Here is an 18,763-nt window from a genome sequence, read left to right on the forward strand (position 1 = left end):
ACAAAAATCAAGAGTACTCATGGTAATAGATATTAAACATATAGATGTTTCATGAAATATAGACTCTGGGAATAAAGATCTTAAACAAGAATACAAAATGATTTGCTAAGGATGAAATGTGTTCCAGGAAGTGTATTATTCTTTGGAGTTATATGATCTAGAGAACTTTGCATTTGAAAAAATACAAATCAGAAGATAAATTGAGGCCAGCTCTCAATGATTAATCTGATAAAAGATAGAGAAAAGAAAACAATTCAAAAATTATTCTTTGATTCTGGATTGCACTTTTTATTCCTTAGGTTTCAATGAGAATGATAATGATTATAGCAAATATTTATTAGCCAAGTACCTTATATAATTATGTTATATAAGGTACTTGGCTAATAAATATATTACCTGTGAGCTAAGTGCCATTTTACAGATGAGGAAACTGAGGTAGAAAGACATTAAGTGCTTTGTCCAGGGTTACATAGCTATTAAGTGATTACATAGCTATTAAGTGACTGAGATAGGATTTGAATTCATATCTTCCTCACTGTAAGAGCAGAGCTCTATTTGTTAACATCACCTAGGTGATACTGTGATAGAATGGAAAAAACATCAGTCAGAAAAATTGGCTTTATTGTCCTGGCTCTACCATTTGGTAGCCTTATTGATACTATAGGAGTCACTGAAGCTCTTGAAGTTACAGTTTCCCGTGTATAAAACAGAGATAAAAATAATTATGGAATTAAAAAAAACCAAAACTATAATATGCCATATAAAACAGTAAATATTGCATATATATATATATATACACACACACACACACACACATATACATATATATATAGAGAGAGTTATATAGCCATATATTGTTATAGTATAGCCTCTGATGCTTATGAAAATAATTTCCAACAAAATAATGGAGTGAAAGTGTTAAGACTTCACAGAGAGCACAGAAGCCACTCAATTTATCCTGTGCCCATATACCAAACTAAAAGTCAACAAAGAGAATCCAGATAGCAAATAATTAAGTATAATGCCCACTATAAATAAAGCTGAAAGAACTGAATTAATTCACAACTCTATTAAGCTATTTTTTCCTTTTTCTTCTTTTTAATATCAATGTTCTATTCACATCATATTGCCTGATATAAACGTATCTAGGAAGTCACTGCCTTTTAGATACATTGTAAGCTCTTAGAGACAGTAAATTAAATTGCCATCCCAATAAAGTGAAAAACTTTTTCAAGAATGCTCTAACATCAACTAAATGCATCAAAACAAATAGTAAAGGTAGAAAAACTCCTAAATTCAAGGCAAGAAACAACTATTAAACAGTTCTTATATGCAAGGGACTGTGCTAGTTACAAAGAAAACCATTATCCTCAAGGAGATAACTGCTGAAGGACCTGGAGTTCAGGAAGAGGGAAGAGAAGAAAAAATTAAACAAGAGCCTAAATAACTAGAATTCAAGGTAGTATGAATGCAGTACAGTAGAAAGAGGGCTGGATTCTACTCACAGGAGCATAGTTAAAATAACAACTGTCCCATCTACTCTATGTATCTATCTCCTTTTCTGGGTTCTATTGCTGACAACTGGATATTTTTCAACCTAACATGTCTAAAGGTTTTGTCCTCACTGATACTCCACTTTAATTAATTTGTCTCCTCTTTAGAATCCTCTCTTGATTCTTTGGACATTACTCACTATGATCCAAATATTTCTTTTCAGTTTCCTTTTCTGAGTTGTCCTCTCCTATTAAACTTCTTGAGGTAAGGGACTAATTTTCTTTGTGCTCATGTCTGCATTCACAGAACTTAGATAAAAGGCCTGGCCCACAACAAGTCCTTAATAAATACTTGGGAAAGGCTACTTTCTGTGTCTCAATTTTCTGAACCATAAATCAAAAGGATCAGACTAGATTATTAGATTATCCCAGCTCTAGATCCACAACGCTTTCATTGGAAGTACAAAGTAAAGGTCCAAAAGTGACATAAGAAATTTGAAGTAATCATTTTTAACTGAAAGCATTAGAAAAGACATCAAAGAAGCAGCAGCACCTAAATTAGACCTTGAAGGTAGAATTAAGGCAGGGCACAGTCTATGAGCAACAGGACAGAATTAAAGATAGAAATAGAGCAAATGAAGGGAGATATGTTAGATAAAGCTGGACAAGTGGGCTTACATAAGTCAGATTGTGAAGGGCTCAAGTGGACTACATAAGTCAGATTGTGAAGGGCTCTGAAGGCTAGGATAGTAGGATAATGCATATATACATTTATATACATATATGAATAATGCTGAATTACAAGATAATTCTAAAATAATAAAATAAATTTTATTTAGTAGACAAAAGAGACAAACCTGATATTTAGTTGTAGACTGGAGGAGAAGAGGCAGAAAGACGTTTATGTAGTTACAAAACGGGACTACTTCAGCAGTACTGAATCAGTGGAACAGCTTCACTGCCTCAATACATTTAAGAGTTTCTAATTTTCACAAAAACAGTAATCACATTGGCAGTATTTAGCCTTAAGAGTGATCCACTTCAGGTGGTGCAGTAGATAGTAGATAGTAGATAGAGCACCAGCCCTGAAGTCAGGAGGACCCCAGACCAAATCTGGCCTTAGACACTTTACATTTATTAGCTAAGTGACCCTGGGCAAGTCACTTAACCACAATTGCCTCAGGGGGGAAAAAAAGAGAGTAATTCACCTTATTATGTTTTCTCCAGGAATGATTTTTTTTTTTTTATCTAAAAGCAGGACCGCCTTTAAATAACAATTTGGTTTGTATCAAATTCTGAGAATATGAAAGGCCCTTGAAATGAATTACATTGAAATTAATATATTTTAGACAGTTATCATTTTTTAAGTCAGTCTTAAAATCTGTTCAAAGTGTCTAATATATCACATGGTATAATGGAGGAAAAACTCCACTGCATTTGGCATCTAAAGATTTGGCTTCAATTCCCGGCTCTGCTGCTTACTACTTGTATGACTTAACTCCCAAGGATTCTTGTTTCCTTGTCTATATAATGAAAAGGTGAGATTAAATGACCTTCAAGAACTATAGAACTCTACATCCATGATACTCAATGATTATAATTGCCTCATTTTGTGTAAATGTTCATGGAATGTTCACAAAACTAGTTTGTTGAGTTCCTTCTGGTATTTTATCCATCTAATTTTAAACATAGAAACAACTTCCTTTACCCCTATCCCTTTTCAAAGCTAAATAATATAGCACAAGTATTCCATTAGGATGCTAAGTACCTAAGTTTCACTATAAATGAAGAGAACTCAGAGAGGAGTTAAGACTGATCAAAGGAGAAGTATAAAAATGAAATGGCATAAAAATCTCTATTAAAATAATTTCACCTAATTCAACTGCATTCTCTTTCCATTGCATTATGGTCATCAAATGTGTTGCTTACATAATTAAAAAAAAACAACAAAGACTATTTTAAGGACTGAAAATTCAAAGAAAAATTAAAATAGTCAGTATTAGGTATATTAGTAAAAAGGAAAATCTGAAATTTATTTTTAGATATAAAGATAGGTAATACTTACATGTGATCTGTTGACACCTGGTTGAGGGTGTGAACAAGCTGTGAAACCAAATTTTCATCCCTACAGGCCAAAAGACAGTTTACCTCTTCTGCTATTCGTCCATTAAACAGAAGGCTCTTTGTAGTTGTAGCAGGTAAAGGAGATGGAAGAGGCAACTGATTCAAGACTATTTGGGATTTAAAAAAATATATCAGAAATTTATCCAATATAAAAAATGCTACATACATTTTTTAAGGGAACTAGACAATTTCTTTTGGAAAATGATTACATTATAGATCCCAAGAATTTAAACTGAGAATTGCCCAAGGATGTAAGAGGTAGATAGGAGACAGAGAAGATAGTAAAATACTAAGAATTAATCAAGAGAAGCAAGGTACAAGATGCCATCAAAGATATTTGAGTGAAAATGTGGCTAAAGTATGAGACAAAATGTTCCACTGGTATTTTTGCATTGTTATTTAAAAAAAAAAATCGAGGAAAGCCCCTAGCACATAGGGTGAAGTTGTGTCTAATCTGAGAAAGAACATAAATAAGAGTCACACGTTGACAGACTGGGATTTATATAATGGGAGGGAGCATCCACACTAATAATATCATAGAGTAATTTGAGCATTTGATAAATTGACCACATTACTAAAAACACCAAAAAAAGCAATCAAACTTGCTTTTTAAGTATGTACCTTTACATAAATGAAATTCAATACAAAAATTCCACAATGACTTTTCAGTTACTCTCCGAGTTTCCAACTGCTTTTTCTGTACCCCTTTACATTTGTTTTCGATTTTATATAGTTTTAGAGTAAGTCCTATTTCTCTGGTTCAATTTTTTTCCACTTATATTATTTTATGAACTACTTTCCAATCTTAAGTTTTAAGTTCTTCATAAGTATCAATCTTAATTGCATTATGATACTCCAATATTATCAATGTACTACACTTTAAAAAAAATCCCAAACTATTCACTTATTGGACATTCAATTTGTTAATTCTGCTACAAATATCCTTTAACATATAATTCTTTCCTTTCTTTTTCCTTGTCTTTGGCACACTCAGAATAAACCGAATAAGGGAAATAATAAGCCAATGGATAGAGTTACTTTTTGAAGAGAAATAACAGATCTTATATATCTCCCACCTCATCACAGCAATTTACAGTTCTACCAATGAATTAAATTACATGCTCCTGAGTAACTCTATCAATTGCTCTTGTTCCTCAAGCATATGTGGCTATTAATTCCCAAATATTTCATAGTTTTTGTCCTTAATGTAAATTGGGATGTCTTTTTTTATATTTTCTTAAGCCCTATGGCAATCCCTAATGATAATGATCTGTATGAGAAAGTTGTGCACAACTCATTTAATGCCTCAATAAAGTTTTGATTAGATAGATGGGTGGATTTTCTAGGTTTAACATGCTACTTGCCAAAAAATTCCAATTTTCATTTCCAATATTATTACTTTTGTCTTTTTCTGTTTACCTGCTAGCTGTTTCAAAACTGTGTTAAAAACAAATAGTAAAAGAACTATTGTATCTATACCACAAAAAGATCAGGGAAGAAGATCCATATGTACAAAAATATTTACAGTAGCTCTTTCTGTGGTGGCAAAGAACTGCAAATTGCCCATTAACTAGGGAATGGCTGAAAAAGTTACAATCTATGATTGTGATGGAATACTATTGTGATGTAGGAAATGATAAAGGGGATGGTTCAAACAACAACAAAACCAAAAGAAATACCTGACAACCTGGGAAGACTTATATGAAATGTTGCAAAATAAAGTGGACAGAGTCAGGAGAATAATTTACACAGTAACAGCAATACTGTAAAGACAATCAATTGTAAAAGACTTAGTAACTAATCAACACAATGAATAAACCACACTTTCAAATGCTTCAAAGATGAAATATTCTATCCACTTTTAGAAAGATGATGGCCTATAAGTGAAGACTGAAGCATAATTGCTTCTCTTTCAATCTTTTTTTGGGGGAGATAAGGTGGGGATGGACAATGTTGAAATTTATTTTGCATGATCGATACATATTTGTAAGGGGTTTTGTTTTTCTTGTCTTCTCCAAAAAGGGATGCAAGAGACAGGAAATAATTCAGTACTAAAAATAAAGTTAAGCTACTGGTTAACAAAATCAAAAGTACTTAAAATGTTTAACTTTGATCTGTATATTTTGTTTGGTTAAGGGTGTTTCTATTTCCACATTAAATATATAATATTAGTTTCTGACTTCAGGTAGTACTTTTAATTTTATTTAAGAAAAAAATATCTCCCTGAGGCAGCCAGTTTGTGTAGTGGATAGAGCACCTGAAGTCAGGAAGACCTGTGTTCAAATCTGGCCTCAGATATTTAACACTTCCTGGCTGTGTGATCCTGGGCAAGTCACTTAACTCCAATTGCCTTGGCAAAAACAAACAAACAAAAAAAACAAACCCAGAAACAACAACAAAAAACTCTTTTCCAATTATTTTTGTGTGTTATCAGGAATGGATGTTATACTTTATTAAAGGCCTTTCCGACATTTATTGCTATTATTACATATATTTGGTGTGCGTTTTTTGGATGACACCGAGGAGTGTTATCATAGAAAGAAAGCTAACCTAATTAACAATGTGTTCTTAATGCCTCAGAAGACTTTAGAAATACAATAAAGTTGCAAAATATTTCTTTATCCTTCTCACTGGGAGTTCCCTACATGAAATCAGAACATCGTTAAAGATGAATATTGCATCATATGAGTTTCTGGTGTTAAACAAGTCTTACAAATCTGGCATAAATCCTGCTTTGAAATGATTAATTCAATTGAATTCAACAAACAAAATTCAAGTAAATGTCTCTTAAAACAAGGAGATTGGACTAATGTTCATTACATCTATGATCTTTGTACTTTATATCAATGACCTTTATATATCTAATAACCTGTTATACACAAATGATAAATTCAGAAGCTATAAAGGTCAAAAGAAATCAAACTATCTTTGGCCTCAAGGCATTTAGACTCTAATAGCATTCAGAAGGAGAAATAAACTCTATACAACTAAATACAAAGCTTATAATTACGATTCAAAATAACTTCAAGAGAGAGAAAATAATACTGAGGATTCAGGAAAAGTGTATGGAATTTAGGGGTTTTATTAGCCTTGAGTAAAGAGAAAGTGAATTATAGACAGTGGGAATATCTCTTTCAAAGGTATGGAACAAGATATGGAACATCATAAATTTGAACGTGTGTTTTCACTAGCTATCCCTCATATTCTTCTTCTCTCTCTTAAGTTTGCCTCCTGACTTTCTGTCTCAAATGAAATCCTACTTTCTTGAAGAAACCTTTCCCAGTCTTCCTGAATAGTATGCCCTTCCCCTAAGAATTATCTCTATAATTTATCCTGTATATATCTTGCATAATATAATTGTTTACATGTTGTCTCCCCAATTAAGATCGTGACCTCCTTGAAGCTATGGTTTTTGCCTTTCTTTAATAAATGTTTGTTTAGGCAGGCAAGAAACTAGCATTTATCAAGTACTCTGCTAATCTCTGGGTACACAAAGAAAAATCATTTCTCTAAAACAAAACAAAACAAAACAAAATCCACACACAGACCCTGCTCAAGGAGCTCACAGGTTAATGGAAATTAATTAACGGAAATTGCCTTGAAATGTTAATTTGACATAGATTTCAGCAATATGTCTGGAAGGGAGAATATATGAAAGGGAAAAACACAGTTGGAAAAGTCAGTTGGGGCCAGCAAAATTTAAATGAAGGTCTTAAATATGATACATATTTTTGAGTAGGTAGTATCAGGCAAATATATTTTACTTTCATATTATATAAGGTTTCAAGACCTACCTCTAATATATATATTAATTAGGTATGTCACCCTTGACAAATTACTTAACCTTTCAGTGCTTTAGAGAGGATAATACAGTGCAGATGAGATGATGATCTGCCTTAGCAGAGATAGTTTACTTACAGGGAAGTCTGTATTAATGAAATCATAGGTTCTTTCTCTCAAACCTATATCCTTCTGTACTAATATAATCTCATTATTCTGTGCATAACACAGTATCTTAAAAGTTGTGATGGCCTTTACTGATCATTTATTCCAACCTCTACCTGAATGTTTATTATATTTATAATATCCCTAATCAGTGATCAACCTGCATATCCTCCACTGGAAGAATTTGAATGAGGCCAAAGCACCTGCTTCAATTTCTGAACAGCTCTAATGGTCAATTTTTTTTTTTTCTTTTCTTTTACTGATGTGAAACCTAGTTTAATTTTAACCCAATGATCCTAGTACTACTCTTTGTAGTCAAGGAGAATAAATTTAATCTTTCCTTCACATCAACTTTTTATTGTATGAAGATATTAATCAGAATGAAGATAGGTCATAGGAGTTAAGAGCTAGAAGATTGTTTATAACAGCCCCTTCATATTATATATATATATATATATATATATATCGGAAAAGGTACCTAGATAGTCACCTTATGTGACTAACTAACCTACATTAAAAGAGGTAATTAATGGCAAAGATCATATTTAGTCTCAGGCCTTCTGATTATAGGCAGAATTTTAAAAATACACTGCTATATTTTATAAATTAATGCAGTATCTTTTCATTTATATTTAACAAACTAATACCATATTTTTACAGCTATATTATTAAGGAAAAGAGGCTTTGTAGGTAGAGAGCTTGGTCTTGGATTTAAATCCTGTGCCTTACAAATACTGGCTCTGCATAGAGGGCAAGCCACAACTTCTCAAACTTTTTTTACAGCTATAAATTGTAGAGGTGCTACTAATTTACATTAACAGAGGAAGTTCCTTACCAAGAGTTCCCTCCAATGAAAAAAAACACTGATTGAAAGCTATTCTATAATTTTTTTTAAAATTATTTGCCTAATTGGGCTGTATTCTATCTTTCTCTATATTTTAACTAATCTATATGTTAAAATGATTATTTTTTCTTGGCAGATTTTAAAAAATACTCTATTGAATTCATGTGGATGATATTTTTTGAGTGGCAAGGTGGGTTAGTAGAGTAACTGGCTTTATTTCTTCCTCTGAAGTTTTTGTTATTTAAGGAACACATTTCCTACTGTTTTGTTCATCTGCTTTTTTGAAAATATTAACCTCTACACGGCTTTCTTTAACAATGAGATGATTCAAACCAGTTCCAATTGTTCAGTGATGAAGAAAGCAATATACACTCAGAGAGGCCTGTGGGAACTGAGTGTGGATCACAACATAGCATTTTTGACGCTTTCTATTGCTATTTGCTTGCATTTTGTTTTCCTTCTCAGGTTTTTTTCTTTCTAGATCCGATTTTTCTTGTGCAGCAAGATAACTGTATAAATATGTATACATATATTGGATTTAATATATATTTTAACATATTTAACATGTATTGGACTATCTGCCATCTAGGGGTGGGGATGAGGGGAAGGAGGAAAAAATTTGGAACAGAAAGTTTTGCAAGGATCAATGTTGAAAAATTATCCATGCATATGTTTTGTAAATAAAAAGCTTTAATTTAAAAAAAAAAACACAAAACTATTTTATTTAAGCTTTTCTGATATTTTTTTTACATGTGGTTCTGCATAATATTCTTGACGATTTCCTAATTTCTTTTGTGTTTGTTTTGATATTTTAATATAATTTTGTTCATTTGTATTGTCTCCTTTTTAAAAAAAATTGCTGTTAATTCATCAAATTTTATTGGTAAGAACCAATTTTAACTTATCAGTTTAACCATGCTTTCCATTTTCTAATCTACTTCTACTTCTAAGTATTAAGTCTCTGACTTTCTTTTAAGTACTTTCAATTGTCTTCCTGGAATCTCTAGATAATTCCTATTTCTTTACAGGTCTTGTAATTATAGGTTATTATTTCTTCTTTGTAATATACATATAGGATTTGCCTTTTAAATGAAAGATGGATTTATCTGACCACATTATATGTGCTAAGGTACATTATTCTGCCTTCAAAAAGTTTCTTTCAGTATACTTATCTGTGAAGTAATTCTCCATATAGAACTCAGAACAGTTTGTATTCTTAATATTTTATCAGAGAGACTGTGTTGCTTCACAAGTGATTTCATCAATTTTCTTTACACGATTTCCCTCCCTGCTCCTTGCAGCAACCAAATTGTTCACAAATGAAAGGTCCAGTACCTTAAACAAATGCTTTTGTTATTCATATACAGAGTGAGAAACTGTAATCTTATTACTTTTGCTAATGGTACTAAAATTATTAATATTACCCTTTTTTATTTTGGTGTTTTGAAAATAATAACACGCTTAGAGCACGTGTATTTTGTTAAGAACTAATTCAATATGGAATTCCTTGTCTAATCATGACATTATTGTGACTATTAATAAATTCCCCAAAATTGGGATATCCTTTTGTTTTCACACCATATGGTGATTTGGGGATCTAACCTTATGTTCTTAAGACTTTTGCATCAGTTTGGCAAACTTTGTCTTTTCTTCACTTGTGGATCTCAGGTTGCTCTTTCTAAAATGAGGGGGATAGGATTAGGTGATGTAAAAGGTTCTTTACAGTCCTAAAATTCTCTGATTAAAATGAAGCATAATGTACTTACGGTCTGTGAGACTAGCAATCCCCGCAAGAGTAGTGATGGGAACATGAGGCATATCCCCATTCATCCTGAAATTTTGGGATGGTGTTGTCTACACAAGTACTTTAGCTTAGGTGCCAGCTATCATTACTTCCCATCTCCCAAATACTGCAAAACAAAACAAAACAAAACAAAAATACAAAAATGGCTTGTAAAATATGAGAAAAAATGGATGGTAACTAGTAATAATAACCATTAATAAACAAACTTTTATTCACATATATAAATCTAAGAGATCTACAGAAAAGGAACAATACTTTTTTTTTGTTTTTCAAATATATTATGATATAACCATATTGAGTTATCAATTTGTCAAACATTAAAATAATCCTTTTATACATTGGCCCTCCATAAAAAGGCCCCATGTTATCTTTCCAATCATGTTAACAAATGTTCTTTTATAAGCCCTTCTTTTTTCTTGGTCTACCAGGACTAAAGTTACTGTTGTCAAAGAATCCCGGTGTTTTCTACTAAATATATCATTTGGATACCTATATATCCTTCAAAACTTAGTTCAAGACCTACTTCCATCTTGATATTTTTTCAGATCTATTAAGTCTAGGAAAATTCAAATTTCTTGAAATTCACAGAACTAATAAAGTCCTTAACAACTGCTTTTTAAATTTACTCATACTTAAATTTTCAGTTTATATCTTACTTTCCCAATTCAATCATAATTGTGTACTGAAAAGCCCCCCCAAGTAATGCTGTTATTATCATGCTTACGTATGTGTATATAAACATCGGTTATGTTTGTCAAGTTTATAATTAAAAATAAAATCATGCCCTTTACCTTTTGCACTTAGTATCTTATAAATAGCACATCCTTTTTAAATTGTTAATGACCAAATGATTTCATACATAAGAATCTATCATAACACAAGGGACCACCATCTTCCTTCAAATTCAGCTAGAGAGAGCCCAACACCTTGAACCCAAGCACAATGCTTCCACTCCAGTACCATTAGTCATCATTCTAAGAAACAATTCCTACAGAGATACAACCTGGCAATTCTTCCTAAAGGGGCTACCAAAAACCCCAAAGAGAAAGTTCTTGTCACCTAAATCCTTAGAAATATCCAATACTTCAACATCAGGAAAGTATGTTATTTTAACAGTAGAAATGACAGCAAGGAAGAAGCATTATTATCTTGCTTTGTAACTTCACCCTAAAGGAAGGTTTCCTTGTCCTCTGATTAGCAGCTGAATCCTTAAGTGTTATTTCCTTCATTAGAATATAAGTATCTTGAGAGCAGGGGTGTCTCACTCTATTTGTATCCCTAGTGCATTGATCTTTGCCAAATAAGTCATATTAAGAGATATTCAGGCATGGAATGAATTAGTTTGCCAAGGCATCACCAATCATTTAAAATTTTCCTCAGACAATTAACCACAATAGACGTTTTGTAACTGAGTGAAAGTAAGTGGTAAAAAGTGTAAGAAAGCGAATGAATAAACAACAAAGATTCTGGGGCAAAGAGTCTGAAAGATCATGGAATCTTAGAGTTGGGACAGATTTTTTAAAAACTTGATCCCTATCTCTTCTCTCAATGTAGGAATGTTAACCTCTGCTTGAAAATTTCCACTGACATTAATGCATTGTTGATGGAGTTGGAACATTAACATTCTGGAAAACAATTTTGAATTATGCCCAAAAGATTGTAAAAGGAGACATACTCTTTGACCTAACAGTAACACTAGTAGATCTGTATCCCAAAGAGATTTTAAAAAAGGAAAAAAGAAAAAGAACCTATGTGAATAAAAATATTTATATCGGCTCTTTTTGTGGTGGCAAGGAACTGGAAATTAAGGAGATACCCATGAATTGGGAAATGGCTGAGTATGTTGTGGTACATTATTGTGATGAAATACTGTTATGCTGTAAGAAAAGAAAAACAAGATAATTTCAGAAAAACCTACAAAGATCTTACATGGACTGATGAAAAGTAAAGTGAGCAGAACCAGAACAGTGTAGACAGTAACAACAATATTGTCATTCACAGTTGATCAAAGTAGCTATTCTGATCAAGACAATGATCCAAGACAATTCTATGAAAAATATTATTCACCTCCAGAGAAAGAACTGAAATAAGTCTGAATGCAGATCAAAACATACTTTTAAAAAACTTTCTTATTTTTTTTCTGGAAGGATCAAAGTTGGGGGAGGGTATATCTGTGTTCTCTTTTGCAACATGGCTAATATAAAAGTATTTCTTGCAAGATTGAACCTATATACTCTATATCCAACCGCTTGCTTTCTCAAAGAGAAGAACAGAAGAGAGGAGAGACAATGTGGAATTTCAAATTTTAAAAAAAGAATCTCTGTAATTGGAGGGGAAAATTAAAAACAACAATAACAACAACAAACTTCCACAAGTAGGAAGCCAGGAAGTGGTGATTAGGAGGGAAGGGCAGCCCACTATTTTGGAAGACAATATACTGTACATAATGATTTTTTAATAGACAGTTCTAATTGTTGGTAAGTATATCTTAAAATGTGAGCTTCCACTTATCTATTTGTATCCCCCGTGCTTAGCAACACTTGGCTTGCAGTAAAATGTTTAATAGATGCTTCCTTCCTTCCTTCCTTCATTCATATCTTTATATTTGAACTCTCATTCCTCTTTAAATTCTCTCATTGGTCCAAACTCTTACCAATGAAACAATAAAAAATAAACCAATTCCGATATGACTTGTTCAAATATAGGAAATTGAATATTATGTCTCTCTTGTTTTTCCTCTTCCCCCAGAAGATTCTCTCTTCCTTCATCTTTCAATCACAATATTCATTCAACCCTTCTTTAATCAATCAACAAAGGCTTAATAAGCATCTTCTATATGCTAAACAGTCTGTTAGATGCTGGAAATATAAATAAATGAAATAAAAGATCTTACATTTAAAGGAGGAGGTTACACAATGAACTATAATAACTATAAGAAGAATACATGCAAATAAACATCAAGTAATTAAATACAAGGCAGGGTACTAGTAGTTATAGTGATTAGGAAAAAGCCCCATGAAGATGCTTTAAGAAGACTATCTCGAAGAAAAGAGAGATTCTATATGAGGAAGGTGAAGAGGAAATTGCATATTAGGCATAGGGACTTCCAGTGTAAAGCACAAAGATGGGAGATAAAGAGTTACTTGTAAGATTTACAGACAAAGCTAATCTATCTGTACTGTAGAATGTGGGAAGGGAAGTAATGTTCATTGAGCCGGTAAATATAGGTTGGGGTCAGATTGTACAAGTCTTTAAAAGCTAAAGAGAATTTCTATTTCTAAGCGGTAGGTAATAGGGAGCTACTGGAGTTGATTAAAAAGGGAAATCACATGGCTAGACCCACACTTAAGGAAAAGCACTTTGGCAAGTATATAGAAGATAGATTAGAGTGAAGAGATACTTGAAGCAGGGAGGCTAATTGGTTTGTTGCAATAATCTAGATGAGAGATGAAGACCTAATCTAAAGTTGTAGCTATGTGAGTAGAGAGGAGGGTTCTATTGAAGCAAGAGATGTTGTAAAGACAGAAATAGAAAGATTTGGTAATTCTTAATGTATTTTCAACACTTGTACCTCAAACAATTCTTCTCACTTTCCATTGCATATGCTATAGTTTGTCAGTCTCTTTCTAAGGAAAATGTCTTTCCCTCTAGTCAGAAATTATCCTTCCTTTTCTATGAATTCCTAGCCATTTTGTATTATGCTTATTTGAAAAAAAAAAAAGTGTATATTTTTTTCTCCTTACTACTTTAGATCAGAGATTTTAATCACCTTTATAAAATGCTCACTGTCTTACACAGAGAAGGTGCTCAATAAATATTTATTTAACTGAAAGTATTGTATCTAGAATTGGACACAATAATATGGTATCCTAAAGATAAAATATGTACTAGGGAAATGTTTTTAAGAAGAGCATACTGGACAAAGTAGATGTCCATTGAAAGAAAGGAGGCTAATGAATGGTGCAACATGAATGTAATGGAATATTGCAATGCTATAACAAATTATAAATATGATCAATAAAAAGAAGCACAAAAGACGTGAAGTAATAATCAACAAATAATATTGACAATGACTACAATAATGTAAATGGAAAAAACAATCACAAAACAAATGAAAGCAATTAATGCAGAATCTCAAAGAACAAGCATGCTCCCAAAAGAAAACAAATGAGATTTCTCCCTCTACTTTTTTTGTGGAGGTGGGAGTTCTGCAGGTGTGAAACTGCATATATTTTCAGACTTATTCAATGTAGTGATGATTATTTTTCCCTTAAAGAGGAAAAAAATTTTAATCAGAGCAAAAAACAAAAGATATCAAAAATAACATTTTAAATGAGAACAGTATAATATAGAAAAAAATAAGAATATTTATTACAATATTTAAGCTGATTGAAGGCAGGAACTGTTACTCTATTTCTGGCTGTGGTTGTACCCCTAGACTAGTGTTTGGTCTTAATGTTTGTTGATTGATTGGAAGGACTGGCAAATAGAATACGGTAATGCTACAAACTGGTCTGTTTTGAAAATCAATTTGAAATCACATGAAAAAAATAAGTAAACTTTTCATATCCTGTGACCAGTGATTCCACTACCTGGGATATTATAGACCCCAATTAAATCTAGGAAAAAGAAAGAAAGATGCATGTCTATATAAAAATATTCATAGTAGCATATTTTATGAAATTAAATAACTAAGTAAAGCTATTGCCTACTAATTACTTATGCCTGTAAAAAGTGGGACATGAATGCAATAAATATTTGTGCAATAAGAAATTATGATGAAGTATAGCAGATCTGTATGAAAAAATGCTGAATGAAAAAAGTGGAAGCAAAAGATACATAATAATTATAATAATCTAAATGAAAAGAATGGAAGAGAATAGCAATCATACACTAATGCACACATACATACACACATACAGTAAAGGTACTTTTCTCACCCAATTTTATACAAGAGGAAATTGTACTTAAAATATTGTGTGAGAGACACAATACTTTAGAGTATAGCAGTACAAATGAATAAGAAAATAACATAAAATAAAAGTATTTATGTATTTTTATGTCATTTACATCAAAGCTTTGGTCTGGATGCTTTGAAAAATTAAACAAGATAAAACAAAAACCATTTCTAGGCTTGGCAACAAGTTTCAGATTACAGGAACAGTTGCAGACTAATAATCAGATCTACCACATAGCAAATATTCATGTTTAAATCCATATACATACACATATTCATATGCACTCAGGAATCCATTTAATACAGATCTATAACATTCATTAAGCTGGCCTTTTTGATAGCTTGTTTTTTTTTTTACCACAATCTAGATTTTCTGAAATAGTTGAAGATGATGAGGACTTGACTCTTTTGATTCTAAATTCAGTGTTCTTTCTACCATGTTCCTTTTTGGGGTATTATATAAAGTTCTTCCACCATTCACAAAAATACTAAACTAGAATCCTGCAAAATGAATACTGTATGCCCCTGTGTTCTCTTTGATTCTATAAACAGTTATATGCTGTTTTACTAAAATTACTAAAAGTTCATAACTTGTTTAACAGCCAGTAATAACAAATTAGACAGATCTTGTCCATATTAATACTGCCTACCTTAATCAAACAATTTAACTGATGTATGTGACTTTTATTAGGGGAAGGCTGCAGAATTTAGTAAAGTTCTAAATCTAATTTTAGATATAATTATTTGGCACTGTGAAGCAGTGTTTGGAATTGAAGAAAGGAAGACCAAAGCTAAAATTCATAGACACTTATTTAGCTGTGTAATACTGGGCAAGTAACTTATTTCTCTCAGTCTCAGTTGCCTGATCTGCAAAGTGAGGAAAGCAAAAGCATCTACTTCAAAGATTGTGAGCAACTTTGTAATGTGATTTTTAAAAAAAGCTTTTTATTTATAAAACATATGCATGGGTAATTTTTCAACACTGGCCTTCTATTCCAAATTATCCCTCCAATACATGTTAAATATAGGTTAAATCCAATATATGTATACATATTTATATAGTTATCTTGTTGCACAAGAAAAATCAGATCAAGAAGGGGAAAAAAACTGGGAAAGAAAACAAAATGCAAGCAAACAATAACAGAAAGAGTGAGAATGCTATGTTGTGGTCCACACTCAGCTCCCATGGTAATCTCTTTGGGTGTAGAGGATATAATATGCTTTTGAAACAATCCTTTTCATTTTTCTTCAACAATATGCTTTCCTTGATCACTTAATTCTCTAATCTTCAATTTCTACAAATTCTTTCTTGATTCCTTCAAATTATTTTTTCCCCTCCCTCAACTTGTAGAAAAAGATGTTTACACTTCTTGCCTTCAGCCTCTTCATTCAACTGAAACTTTTCCCTAAAGAAAACCAACTCTCTTAGTTGCTAAATTTGATGGTCTTTTATTAGGTCTTCATCCTTCCTGAGCTCTCTGCTGCATCTGACAGAGCTGACCACCCTTTCTTACTAAATTCTTTGAGTTTTGTTGAGATTTCTCACTCTGAATTTATCCTTCCTACCTATGCTGATGGGGTCCTTTTACTGGTTCACCATCCTTATCAAGTCACCTAACTGGATTCTTTTCTTCTTTCTGTACTTTTTTTTAGTGATCTGATCAGTTCCTATAGTTTCCTCTAAGGAGATGATTCTCAGACCTATATAAGTGATTCAGCTCTTTCCAGAGATTTACCTTATAATAGAAGGGAGAATAAATAACAGCTGCAAAAGGTCCAATGGTAAAGCAGATAGCAATATATATCTTTGTTACTGTCTTTTCCATCAATAAAAACCATATCATGAACTTTATAACGGACACAAAAATTGTAAACAACAACAAAACAAAGATAAAAGACATTTTAAAATGATTATTTTATTAAAAGTATAAAGAATATACAAAGTACAAGATTTATGCTGGGACACTGATGCATTGTTGGTGGAATTGTGAAAGAATCCAATCATTCTGGAGAGCAACTGGAATTATGTCCAAAAAGTTATCAAACTGTGCATACCCTTTGACCCAGCAGTGCTACTACATAAGCAGGGCTTATGTCCCAAGGAAATACTAAAGAAGGGAAAGGGAAAATGAATGGATGTCCATCAATTGGAGAATGGTTGGGTAAATTATGGTATATGAATGTTATGGAATATTATTGTTCTGTAAGAAATGACCAGCAGGAGGAATACAGAGAGGCTTGGAGAGACTTACATCAACTGATGCTGAGTGAAATGAGCAGAACTAGGAGATCATTATACCCTTCAACAACAATACTATATGAGGATGTATTCTGATGGAAGTGGATATCTTCAACATAGAGAAGATCAAATCCAATACCAATTGATCAATGATGGACAGAATCAGCTGCTCCCAGAGAAGGAACACTGGGAAATGAGTGTAAACTGTTTGCATTTTTTGTTTTTCTTCCCAGGTTATTTTTACCTTCCGAATCCAATTCTTCCTTTGCAACAACAACAACAACAAAATTCGGTTCTGCACATATATATTATATCTAGGATATACTATAACATATTTAGTATGTATGGGAATGCCTGCCATCTGGGGAGAGGGTGGAGGGAAGGAGGGGAAAATTCGGAACAGAAGGGAATACAAAGGATAATGTGGTAAAAGAATTACCTATGCATATGTAGTGTCAAAAATGTTATAATTATAAAATTAATTTTTAAAAAATTAGTTAGTTAACTTTAAAAAAAAAAGAAAAGAAAAAAAGATTTATGGTAGGGGAGGGAAGCCAGGGGAAGGTAGATACGGCAACTTAGGCTTACAGGGAAAGGAAGAGCTAGGAGGAAAATGACAACTTGTTGGCCTGGGGAGAATCTTGGGACTAACTGTCCATTATAACCCACAATAGATATAGACAGGTGGTGACTGTAAGCTCACTCAATGGCTATGCTATTTTCCTTATTTCTAGTATTTTTTCAGGCACCCCAATGGATTGTATTAAGTACATAGTACACTGAGGCCAAGTATTCAGTTCTCCCAGTGGAAAGATTAGCTTTGTTCAATACTAAAGTCAGACTGTTTAATTTCAGAAGTCATTTTAAAAAATATATGCTATTTGCCAAGTAAAAGGAAGAATAAATTAATAGCAGTTCTAAATCCTAAGATTCAATGATTGACTGAAAACATCATTTTCAAAGGAAAACTATAGGTTTTAGGTGCTGAGCTCCTAGAAGGCAGAGATCTTGTATTTGCCTTTGTTTGTTTCCCTAGCACTTAGTCCTTGCCTGGGACATAGTAAGTGCCTGTTGATTGACTAAAGAATTAATACAGTTTTGTAAGGCTGGCACTAAAAAGTCAGTTTTTGGTTCCATTTATTACCATAGCCTATTCTTTGAGTAACAATTAACAGAATGATATCTCATCCAGTTTACAACTCACAGAAAAATTGTAGTTCAAATATGTGTGAAGGAGTTAAATCTACTCCCCAGGATTAGGATAAAATGAGATATTTATAAAATGCTTTATAAACTGGAAAGAGCTTTTAAAATACAAATTGTTTTTGTTGTTATTATAACTATTACAATAACATAT

General features: G+C 32.3%; 1 protein-coding gene across 3 annotated transcripts in view; it reads right to left on the reverse strand.

The window, feature by feature from the left end:
* Positions 1 to 18,763, reverse strand: part of NIPBL (NIPBL cohesin loading factor) — a 242,471-nt gene that overhangs the window by 106,827 nt on the left and 116,881 nt on the right. For all 3 annotated transcript variants that reach the window (XM_074282637.1, XM_074282638.1, XM_074282639.1), the window contains 2 exons: positions 10,173 to 10,316; positions 3,559 to 3,724 (listed from right to left, as the gene is read on the reverse strand). In XM_074282637.1, the coding sequence (XP_074138738.1) occupies positions 3,559 to 3,724; positions 10,173 to 10,236 (230 nt within the window). In that variant the 5' untranslated portion in view covers positions 10,237 to 10,316. The remainder of the gene's footprint in view (positions 1 to 3,558; positions 3,725 to 10,172; positions 10,317 to 18,763) is intronic.

The sequence above is a fragment of the Sminthopsis crassicaudata genome, chromosome 1 (genome assembly GCF_048593235.1).
Source record: "Sminthopsis crassicaudata isolate SCR6 chromosome 1, ASM4859323v1, whole genome shotgun sequence".
NCBI classification, from domain to species: Eukaryota; Metazoa; Chordata; class Mammalia; order Dasyuromorphia; family Dasyuridae; genus Sminthopsis; species Sminthopsis crassicaudata.